The 12,276-nt window shown below is 42.2% G+C and overlaps 1 protein-coding gene across 2 annotated transcripts in view; it reads right to left on the minus strand.

The window, feature by feature from the left end:
- Positions 1–12,276, minus strand: part of LARS2 (leucyl-tRNA synthetase 2, mitochondrial) — a 143,574-nt gene that overhangs the window by 79,189 nt on the left and 52,109 nt on the right. For both annotated transcript variants that reach the window (XM_061128831.1, XM_061128832.1), the window contains exon 6: positions 10,445–10,534. In XM_061128831.1, the coding sequence (XP_060984814.1) occupies positions 10,445–10,534 (90 nt within the window). The remainder of the gene's footprint in view (positions 1–10,444; positions 10,535–12,276) is intronic.

The following is a 12,276-nucleotide window of genomic DNA, read 5'->3' on the forward strand; positions in this document are numbered from 1 at the left end:
ATAATTCATGAAACAAAATGATGCAATCTGGTGAGTATACTGAATAGGATCATATGGAGGTCCCTCACAAGTGAGAGGGTCTACAAAGGCAGTATCTCTGCTCTGAGACTTACGGGCATCTCCTTGGAGCATCGTTTGGCAAGGAAGCCACCAGCAAGCTGCAAAGACAGAGTGTGAAACGCCTCAGTGCTTTCACCTCATCAGGACAGGCCTGGGAAGGGAGGCTGTATGCATGTGACTAACTCAAGTTCAGAATCTGCTTGTATAAAAGGATGGACTTGCAGATTGGAAATTTTAGTAAACAGAAGAAAAGAAGAAAAAAATGATACCCAGAACTTAGCAGAACTGGGTTATTTTAGGGAAAAAATAGGTTTATCTTAACAGAAATAGCCAATACTTCCTGAGTGATTACCATGTGCCAGATGCTGTATCAGATGCTTCCCTAAGGTTGGCTCTTATAATCCTTGGGACAACCTTTTGAGGCAAGAATATTACTATCCTCATGTTGCATAGGAGGAAGTTAAGGAACAGAGAGATTAAATAACTTTCCTGAGGTCACACAGTCAGTAAGTAAGAGAGATAGCAGGGTAGGAACTCAAACTGTAACTGTAAACATTTTTGTGATTTTTTTTAAATTTCTGTTTGAATTACGGTACAACACACAGAGGATTGTGAATACATCTTACGTGTACAGCTCGATTTATTTCCACCACTACTCATCAAGACACAGAGCATTCCCAGCACCCCAGAAAATTCCGTTCTGCCTTCTCCCAATCAATATCTGCCCCTCAAAAGGTAACAATAGTCTGAGATCTTTCTCCATAGATTTCTTTGTCTGATAGAACCTATAGTCTTAACCACGATGCAGTTTCTCTCTATAGAGTTCTAATTCATTTTTAGTTTCATTTAAAATACCCCTGCCATTTATATTCACTCCTTTTAAAAAAGCATTTGTTTCTATTTATTTCTTTATTTGGCTGTGCCAGCTCTTAGTTGCCACATGTTGGATCGTTGTGGCATGCAGGATCTTTAGTTGTGGCATGCAGGATCTAGGTCCCTGACCAGGGATACAACCCAGGCCCCCAGCATTGGGACCACCAGAGAAGTCCCCGGCATTCACTCGTTTATGACATTTAGGTACTACTTAGCACAAAAAGGGCAATGAATACAGAGACGTGTTTGGGCAGTAAAACATATATATTGTGTTTTAAAATTTTAATAAACAATTCTAATAAGACATTGTGCTGAATATTGCCCATTTGCCCCTCTAATCCTCTTTCCACCATGTTCCGTGGTGGAAGCTGTCCCTGTGCCCACATTAACCTGGACCCTTGCCCTCTGACTGGGTTCCACCAGTGAGAGGCCCCCGGCTCCTTCTCCCGTGGGTCACGGACTGGCCTCTCCGACTGTTCCAGCTACCGCTCTCCCAGTTCCAGGAATGGCTGCCCTATGTCACCCCTGCTCCCGAGGTGGGCAAAGGCTTCCTTCTGGTCCTAGTGCCAGGTGCTGGCCCACCCGTGGTGGGCTTCCCCGAACTCTGCACAGAATCCGTCTTTTCATTCCATTTTCTTCAATGACTGCTGTCAGGGAGGCCCTCTTTTCTTCTGCTGGGACCCTGACTGATCCAAAGACTTATCTAAAAATTACAGGAAAAGGAGGAGTGGACGAGAGGCTAACTTCTATGGGTTGTGATTTTACAACTAAAAAGTAATATGCCCATTGGAAATTTTAAACCTGTAAAGCATAGAGTAGGAGTGGAAAAGACATGCACAGAGTGATTTTTCTCCCCTCTTTCTACAGTCCCCCAAATCCTTGAATCCATAGACAGAGAGAGATAAAATATAGGACAAATGACTGCAGACCTAAAAACTTGAGGTGAATAAGCCAAGGGTGGCTTACTTATCTATTATCATTGCCCGTATTAGGGGTGAGGGGAAGGATACCACTTAAAAGATATAAAGAGAGGGCCAAGTACTGTTCAGTAACAAGGACAGCTCCTTCAAGAGCCCCCTACCCCCCAAACCCAAAACTAATGCACCAGTGAAACAGTGCAAAATATGAAAGGAGAACAAAAGCCCTGTATGCCTTCACCTCTGCCTCCTGCCCCCACTGCACACCTCGGGTGACACGAAGAAGCAAACACTCAACCCTGCGGATTGCAAGAACAGGACAGGACTTGATTTTCTCATTGACATTTCCCACACAGCCTGGCAGCTCTCAGACTCCAAGTTACAAAATGCAATGAGGGAGGGGTGTTCCTAAGAGGTTTACACCTTATAACAAAACCCTGCTGTCAAATGAAAGACAAGCAGAAGCAAAACACAAAAGCAATTTTTCCCCAGTGAAAGTCTTGATGGGAGAGAGGAAAAATACAAAAGGAAATAAAGTTTCCAATCAAAGACGCATTCAAATCAAAGGGACATCCCTGGTGGTCCAGTGGCTAAGAGTCTGTGCTCCCAATGCAGCGGGGGCCTGGGTTCAGTCTCTGGTCAGGAAACTAGATCCCACATACCTCAATTAAGATCTGCTGCAGCCAAATAATAATAATACAAAAAAGATGCATTCTTGTAAGTACTCAGTCTCGTTTCTTCTCAGGACTGTGATCCATCTCAAGCACAGAGTTACAGAGTTCAGTCTTGGTCTTTCTGCAGGTGGTAAACCCATAGGTGGTCAAAATTCAGGGCCTATAGGGCCCAGGGTGTACAGCATCCATGGCCTCTTGAAGGTCTGGAGTTGACTTCCAAATCTCTTTCTCTGGGTCTCCTCTCTTACGTAATGGTCTCTAACCTATAGCTTCCCTTTAAGCCATGGTCTGTCTTCTTTCACCTGGCATTCCTGGGTTTTCACATTTTGAACACTTACTTTGATGGATGCCCTGATTTTTAAGCAAGCACAGTTATGCTCCACAGAATACAGTTTATGGACAACTTCATTGACTGTGGTCACTACCCAGGTTAATTATGATCTCTATCACCTCCAAGGCTAACTCCATGCTCCTTACAGTCAACTAGTCTTATGAGCAAAATACAGCCTATCTCTGTATTTTCCAGTCAACTTTAAATCATTGTCGCCCCCTTCCCCTCTGCTTCTTAGCTGCTGGGCTCTTGGAGTCGTGGGAGACCGTGGGGTCCACTGGGGATTCTCAAGGCCATTTCATTCTGATTTCTTTTTAATTTAGTTTTAATTGGAGGATAACTGCTTTACAGTGTCACGCTGGTTCCTGCCGTCCGACAACGTGAATCGGCCGTAAGTACACACGTGTCCCCCCGTCTCGATCCTCCTTCCCACCCCGCTCCTGTCCTACCCCTCTAGGTTGTCACAGAGCACTGGGCTGAGCTCCCTGTCATAGAGCAACTTCCCACTAGCTGTCTGTTTTAAATATGGTGATGTTTAGCATTGAATCAGCCTGATTTTGAGTTTATCTGCCCTCTTCTCTGCGACACAGCCGCCCTGGTGCCTACCGCCCCAGCAGGCCTCCTGTGTCAAAGCTCGTCCTTTCCCATCTCATCCTCTCCTTCCTCTGGATCCTCTCTCCGCCTGCCTCCCTGGCCCTCACCCTCTTCACCGGCTGCCAGTCCCAACGGGAGTACCTCCTCCATCAGCATGCTTTTGGCTCCTGCCTGGCCACAGCACCACTCTTCAGGCTCGGGCTGCTCTCCATCATTTCCCTGGCTTCTTTCTCCTCGAGCTCTCCTTCCGTGTGACTGGAGACCTTTTCTGAGTATCCTGCCATGCAGCTTCAGCTTCCAAAGGCTGGCGAGATATGCTTTAGGGTATTGATTTTCTCAAGGACTATTAGCTTTTTTCTTGACAAAAGCTCACTTAATTAAGGAACACCACATAGATCTCATTAAAGGATCTAATTCTCAAAATCGATTTTGCTCTATTCCATCCAGAATGGGCCTGAATTTGGACTCGGTCCAGAATGGGGTGGGGGTCGGGGGTGGAAAGTTCCCAAGGCCGCCGCTTGTTGCTTGCACTACCTTCCAAAGCCACCGGGGGGCAGACTGGGTGAGGCTGCCTGTTCATGCTTCTTTAAGTAGCTTAGGCTGGTGAATTAGCACTAGCAGCAGGTGCTGCTGAAATCAAGAGTCAAAGACAAATTCACAGATTAAGTGGCGCTCCACAGTTCCCTAGAACGTCCAAGTAGAACACGGCATTATTCTCTCTACTAGCTACATCCACGGAATTTTTGTTTTTTTAACCGGAGAGGTGATATTTAATGTTCGCCCAAGAAGAAGTCTCTATAATCATATTTTTGGCTGAAAATATTTTTGTTCCACGAGAGCAAGAACAGATTCGCTTCTGCAATGAAAATAAACATTTTGATGGACAGTGCTTGTTAAGAACAAGAGTTAGCTGAAAAAAAAAAAAGCAGAACCTAAAAGTTGAGAATTATGTTTTTTTTTTCAGCCAACAAATTTATATTTTAGCATTAATAAGAATTACAATCTATTATAATTTACAATAAGGATTACAGTATGGAAGAAAGTACAGTTTAAATACTACTCGATTTTTCTCAGAAGAGAGATGAAAACTGGAATGGAAACTCAGGGAAGATGCCATAGCCTCTACCTTCTGAAGCTTATGAATGGGCTACAAGTAAATCAAAAGGTAAAATCAGAAGAAATTGGCCTTTGTTAAAGGAAACTCTTCTGTTTGGAGTAAAATTGGATCTCCATATGATTTTTATGTGGGCAAGAAAGGATTCAATTTCTTTGTAGAATAAGATAGGAACAAAGTTCTACTGTGTAAAGCCGGCTGATCAATAAACGTGTGTTCATTTTATTATTCATAAAAAAAAAAAAAAAAGAACAAAAGTTAGACTCCAGCTCTGCTTTGTAATGCTCTGCTAAAATACTCTCCCTAAATGTCCATTTATACTTGTAGCGGAACTGAATCTAAGGATTAAGGCTATCTTTATTTTAAAAAAAAAAAAAAAAAGGTTATGACAATGCCATTAGAGGAAAAGTATTAATATGTGAATTTGTTTTTTGCCAAATATGCTTTACAAAGTATGCTATATGAAATTTTTTTTAATCAAATTAACTTGCTTATGCTAACTTCAAAAGCTTATATATTGAAATAAACCCCAGGAATAGAAACCTAAGTGTATTGGTATGCTTCATGTTTTAAAGCCAATTTGAAAATGCCTATCCAATAAAAGGAAATCTACCTGGGGAAAAATACCTTGGATTAGAGATAACTCTGGTCTTCAAACAATGTACCAAGTGTGCATGTTTACATTCTATTTATGATTTTTTTTTAAGATCATGTCATTTAGTGACTTAAAAGAACACACCAAAAAAATTTAAATTAACAACCAGCAATAAAAACACTGTCTTTCTAAATGAATACCCATGAAACAATCTACACTGTTTTTCTGTAATACCTTTCCATGTGCAGGTTGCCTCAGAATGAGCCAGGAAGCTTCAGGATTTTTTAACTTTTTGTTTTTCCAATTTAAATATCATAATGACCCTAGGTAACTACAGGCACGCACAGATGGGCACTTATTAAGGACGTACTCTGTGCCAGGCACCATCCTAGCCTCCCCACAAGCATTCACCAGTTTAATCCTCATAATGACCCTTTGAGGCGGGGTGAAGAGGCTTGTGGTAGGCAGAACAAGCACACCCCAAAGATGTCTGTGTCCTACGTCACCCAGAACCTGGATGCCCATGTCACTTGCAACCGGTGAGTGTGTTACCTACATGGCAAAGGGATCTTTGAAGATATATGATTAATGAAGGATTTGGAGATAGGGGGATTAACCTGGATTAACCAGATGGGCCCAAAGTAATGAAAAAAAGCTCTTATAGGAGAAAGAAGGCAGAAGAGTCAGAGTCTGAGTCTGAGAAGATATGACGATGGAAGCACAGTCAGAGAGATTTCAAGATGCTCTGGTTTTGAGGATGGAGAGGGGTCCAAGGATGGGAGCAGCCTCCAGAAGCTGGACAAGGCAAGAAAGAGATTTTCCTCTAGTGCCTTCAGAAAGAAGGCAGCTCTGACAACATCTTGATTTGTATCCCAGTGAGACCTATTTCATGGACTTCTGACCTCAGGAACTGTGAAACAATGAATCTGTGATGTTCCAAGCGACCCAGTTTGTGGTAATTTGTTACAGCAGCAGCATCAGGAAAGGAATATAGGCTGTTTCCATGAGAGGAGTCAGAGGGAAGACTGGACCGAATTCCCAGGGGTGTGCAATTAGAGGGGTGTGCGTGTGTGTCACACTGATTTGGAAACAACTGGGGAGGAGAGAGAGATCTGGACCCAGGAGCACGGTGGTGCTCATGCAGTGGGGGACCTCCTGGAACCCCTTCCATGTTAGTAACTACTCAGCTCCTGAGGCGGTGCTTATGACTGGCTTTGGCTCCAACCCAATATTGAAGGGGTTAAGCTTCCTACTTGGGTTTGATGTACTTAGAACCGAAGCAGCACTAACAAAGATCGAAGCAAGTGTCCTATGAAGGAATATTACAGTAAATATTCAGTATATTCAGAGTCAGCTTAACTATACAACACACAGACCCAAAAAAATCAAGTGTCTCATAAAGGGCTGTCACACAGCCAAGGGCTCCGTGTAAGAACTGTTTACACTGCTATATTAACGTGTCAGCTCTTTCATATCCCATCCATATAAAGAGTAACGAAGCAACTGAGGAGAGTTAACACTGGCTAATCTAACTGATGCCGTGTACCACTGCTTACACGCTAAAGAGCAGTTATATCTGTTTTACCTGCAGGATGTCCTCTGCTTAGCTGTGGCTTTTTCATGTGCTAGTAACTTTGATTTCTGTCTGTCCTTCCTGCTATCACTTGGGATACACAATGTGGCTTGTTATCTCATAATCCCTCTGCCCGGACCCATGGGTGATTCCAGACGGGAACCCGTCTGGCGAATGATTCTGATCCACCTGAGCAGGGAGGCTCTTCTGGGAAGGAGTCTGCCAGGCTGCTTGGTTAGCACCGAATCTGCTGATGAGAGTGGGAAGCTGATGATTTTTCCACCAATTTCCTTCCGACCCTTTTGCTTCTGAATATTGAATAATGCTATTAAGAAAAATTATTCCAAACTCAAAAACAGGGAAAGGGGTTGCTTCTTCAAGGCAAGCTGGAATTGGCTAGCAGAGCCACATCCCCCAGGGATTATCTGATTTTCTAGGGATGTTTACCTTTGTCTGACTCCCTCTTCACTATCATTTTATTGGGTTGGCCAAAAAATTTACTTGGGTTTTTCCATAAGATGGTATGGAAAAACATGAATGAATGCTTTGGCCAACCCAATACAACTCTGCTAGGGTGCCAAAGAAGGGGTTAACTTACAGACAACGCAGAGCAACACAAAAGCTTTTTGTCTGAGAGTGACACAAATGACTCTCGGGCAATGACAATGCAAATGACTTCTGATTCACAGAAAAGACTCCCCAAAACTAGGTTTATGCCTTGTAGGTCACTAAGCAGTTTTGATTCTATCAGCAAATACATTTCACATGCCTTGGACTCTATAAATCATCCTTCCTTGAAATCTCATTTGAACCAGTCTTAAACATACAGCTGGTTCTCTTGTTAATGAGTGAGCTGAATAAAATCTTTGACACATGTTCATTTTATATTTGTATGGGAGTCGTGTTTCTAACTTTTAAAAATTATTCTTTAACAACACAATGATATGTCCAACACAACAACAACAAGGTCTGTTGAAGTCAGCACCTTGGACAGGTACTTCTGTCTGTCCCCACTCCTCACCTAACCACCTTCTGGGAGTAGGAACAGCTATGGTGTGTTAAGAAATTAAACTAAAAAAAAAAAAAAAAGAAGAAGAAATTAAACTGACCCAAGAGGGTCTACAGTGGTTAAAGATTAGTATGACTTGACTCCACAAAGTTCTCACTTTCAATGTATCCCAAATGTTAATGGGGACTGAATACTTAAAAAAAAAAAAGATTAACAACACTGTATTTTAAACAACCAATATTTTTAAAATACCCTCAGTTTAAAAATGAGAGTGGGTTAGGGATTGTATACTTTGTACAGAGGTTCTCAGTGTGGTTCATAAACCTCTGGAGTCCCGGAGACCACTACAAGGGGTTGGCAGGTCAAAACTATATTCATAATAATCATAACACAAGGGTAAAACATTCAATCAAAGGGTAAAATAGACCAAAACATCTTAATATAACAAGGGTGCAAAAAGCTCAGTGATATTTAGATTCAACATTGCAACTGACCTTTAAGAACCCACCACTTGCTGAGTTTTGGTATAGTATTAAAGGAGGACATTCATCATTATCTGAAGTGATTATTAAAATACTCCTCTTTTAGCAGGCTTAGTTTATCAGTTCTTCTGGTACTTACCATTATAACTTTATGTAATGAAACTGTACCACTTTAAGTTTGATTACTATCTTTAGATGATTCTGCTGACCCTTTGCCATGTAATATGAGATACTGAGCATGGTCATACAGCCTTTCTCGAACAAGACTCCTTTTCTAGTTTCTGCTACCTTTATCCTTAGCTTTAATAGCTACGTTTCAACTTAAAAAAACAGACATAAATCTCTTAATTCTCCTTCTATGGCTCCTTGTTATGGAGTATGTAGGGATCATCTCTCACTTGCTTCTACTTCTCTTCCCCAATTCCACCTCCTGATTTTTGTTAGCTAGATTACTTTTTATGTTGTCAAGGTTTAAGAAAATTCATGTTATCCTGATATTCTAAACTGAGCCTTCTACATGAGTCGCTATACCGATTCTAAAATTTTTTTAATTGAAAACATAACGAAATTGATACGGGCACTATGGAGAACAGTATGGAGATTCCTTAAAAAACTAGGAATAAAACCACCATATGACCCGGGAATCCCACTGCTGGGCATATACCCTGAGGAAATCGCAACTGAAAAAGACACACGTACCTCAAGGTTCATTGCACCTCTATTTACAACAGCTAGGACATGGAAGTAACTTAGACGCCCATCGACAGATGAGCGGATCAAGAAGCGGTGGTACACGTATACAATGAAATATTTTCAGCCATAAAAAGGAACACATTTGAGTCAGTCCTAATGAGGTGGACGAACGCAGAATCTGTCATGCAGAGTGAAGTGAGTCAGAAAGAGAAAAATAAATATTGTATACTAATGCATTATATATGGAATCTAGAAAGACGGTACTGTTGAATCAATTTGCAGAGCAGCAATGGAGACACAGACGTAGAGAACAGACTCAGGAACAAGGCTGAGGGGGGAGGAAGGAGAGGGTAGGATGCATGAAGAGCGTAACATGGAAACACACATTACCACATGTAAAACAGATAGCCAGCGGGAATTTGCCGTTTGACTCAGGGACCTCAAACTGGGGCTCCATAACCACCTAGAGGTGTGGGATGAGAGGGAGGTGGAGGGGTGTTCAAGTGGGAGGGGTAAACCTTCGGCTGACTCATGTTGATGTTTGGTAGAAACCAACACAATACTGTAAAGCAATTATCCATCAATTAAAAACAAAATACTTTTTAAAAGAAGAAAGAAAAGGAGAGAAAACTGAACAAAAAACCCCATATAAACCATAATGATTAAAAGCATATTCTGTTATGATGGGAATGTTTTCTATCTAGACTGTCCAGCACTAGCTACCAGCATCTGAATGTGACTTGTATGACTGAGGACCTGAATTTTTAATACTGTTTTAATCTTCAGTTCAGTTCAGTTGCTAAGTTGTGTCCGACTCTTTGTGACCCCATGAACCGCAGCACGCCAGGCCTCCCTGTCCATCACCAACTCCCGGAGTCCACCCAAACCCATGTCCATTGAGTTGGTGATGCCATCCAACCATCTTATCCTCTGTTATCCTCTTCTCCTCCTGCCCTCAATCTTTCCCAGCATCAGGGTCTTTTCAAATGAGTCAGCTCTTCGCATCAGGTGGCCAATGTATTGGAGTTTCAGCTTCAGCATCAGTCCTTCCAATGAACACCCAGGACTGATCTCCTTTAGGATGGACTGGTTGGATCTCTTTGCAGTCCAAGGGACTCTCAAGAGTCTTCTCCAACACCACAGTTCAAAAGCATCAATTTTTCGATCTTAATTACTTTAAATTTCAATAACCATGTACAGCTAATGGCCATCATCACATTGGACACTGCAGTTCTAGGCCACACAAGGATACTATTTCTCTCATTTCCCAACATCTAAGGCTTATCTTATCATGGGGTTTCCGGGTGACTCATGGTAAAGAATCCAGTTGCCAATGCAGGAGATGGAGGAGACGCAGGTTCAGTCCCTTCGTGGGAAAGATCCTCTGGAGGAGGAAATGGCAACTCACTCCAGTATTCTTGCCTGGGAAATCCCATGGACAGAGGAGCCTGGTGGGCTATAGATCATGGGGTCACAAATGGATCGGACACAACTTAGTAACTAAACAATAACAACAAACTTTAACTTACCTCCTTTTGATAGGCCAGTCCAGCTTCATAGAGTTTAATAAAGAGATACTGAGTCCATTTGTAGTAATCTGGTAAACACGTCGTTATTTCCTGCCAAAGAGGCGTAAAATTATGTATGGGCCACTGTAAACATTCCCTATCCCAACATATAGATCACCTTTGAATTCAATTTTGAAAAGCAATCACTCTGCAAAAATATTTATCAATCTATAGTATTTTTATCGATTTGTGAAGGGAAGAAGCAATTTATTCTAGGAAGAGAGATGTTATTGAAATGCCAACCTCATGGGCAACCTTTCCCAGGGCCTGTTTAATGATGAGAAACTTGATTTAAGTCTTCTGCATGGCCCCATGCATGCAAGTAACAGCTGAATTACACTGTACAGACTTGAGTACTCCCCTTTCTGTCAGTATAAACATATTTGGGGGCCATGGAGCTAATTCATAAATGTAGTTCATTTTGGAAGCGATCACAAAATTCAAGAGGAATATTTGCTAGCTTCGGTACGATCCTCACTGGAAAACAAACCCGTGTTTCTAGATACAACTGGGGCTTGATAGCTCTTTCAGACTCATTATATTCCATTTATCCCATTATGTGAATCACGCTGGAGTCTACTTAGGAAGGCCCATTAGAAACGTTATCAAATACTGTTAATAAACTTAGTGAAAAACCACCTGGCTTGTATTTCCAAGCTTAAATCGAATGTTCCCAAAATGTATTTTCTGTCCTGAGAACACATGTGCTATAGAATCTGTCAAATCAGGTTGTTAATTAACCAGCCGATAAGGTTTAATTAATTAATTAACCAATAAGGTTTGCAGTCGAGGAAGTCATAAGCATAAAAACCTCTACATCGTCACACTGTTTCCTTCCTAGGGCTCTTGTTTCACTGCAAAGGAGAGCTAACAAAGAAATGGATGCAGGGCAGGGGACATTCCAGATGGTTCATTTGTCATGGACGACTGACAGAAGGCATACTTCTATCAAAAGAGCAATTGATCCAGTCTTTCTCCAGATGAGGGTAAGGGTGGCAGGAACTGAGCAAGGTGGCAGGTAAACTCCTGCTGTCCCCCATGGGTGATGTTCCTCATGGAAGATTCCTGGGTCCTTTTTAACGTTGTTTTGTAACAATAGCAGAGTAATTACCACCAGGAAACAAATAACCCTGATCACAGGTTCCACTCGCCCCAACAAGGCAGGGAGTGAATACCCAGCCAGTCTAACAACTCTGCCCACACTGTAGCTCGCCCCTGCCAATGCCAGAGACACAGCACACACAGGCTACACCAGCTCCCGAGGTGCCATGGACATCGAGTCTGAAGAGCATGGGACACAAAGTACTTCAGTGACACAAGAACCAGACCAGCACACTGTGGGTGGGTTCGCTCCCCCAAACCTCCAAATTCATCCTCATCCCATATTTTCCTCACCAGCCAGCCCTCTCCCACCCCCGCAAGCTTGGGGCAGAACTCATTTTCCTGATAAGCAACTTAAGAACTTCCATTTCTAACAAAACCCAGGGCAGGGGCTATGTTTGGTCTGGTTCATTTTGCTCATCATGTATGCTCAGGTCTCGAAACAGCAAGGCACCCCCAAATTGATGTTGAACGAAACTAAATAGACATAGGAATGTCAAATTAAATTTGTATCCCTCATGGAAGTTTCATAAACTGAACTCAAATTACACAGGTCCACAAGATGAACTGGAATAGGAAACAGGGTGGGGGTAAGGGGAAGGTGGTGGGAAAAGTCCCAGACCTTGTTACGGTAGATATGCTTTTTAAAATTGTTATCCATTAGAGGTCTAAAGAAGCAGGTGAAGCAAATA

Source organism: Dama dama, chromosome 24, assembly GCF_033118175.1.
Source record: "Dama dama isolate Ldn47 chromosome 24, ASM3311817v1, whole genome shotgun sequence".
Classification (NCBI taxonomy): Eukaryota; Metazoa; Chordata; class Mammalia; order Artiodactyla; family Cervidae; genus Dama; species Dama dama.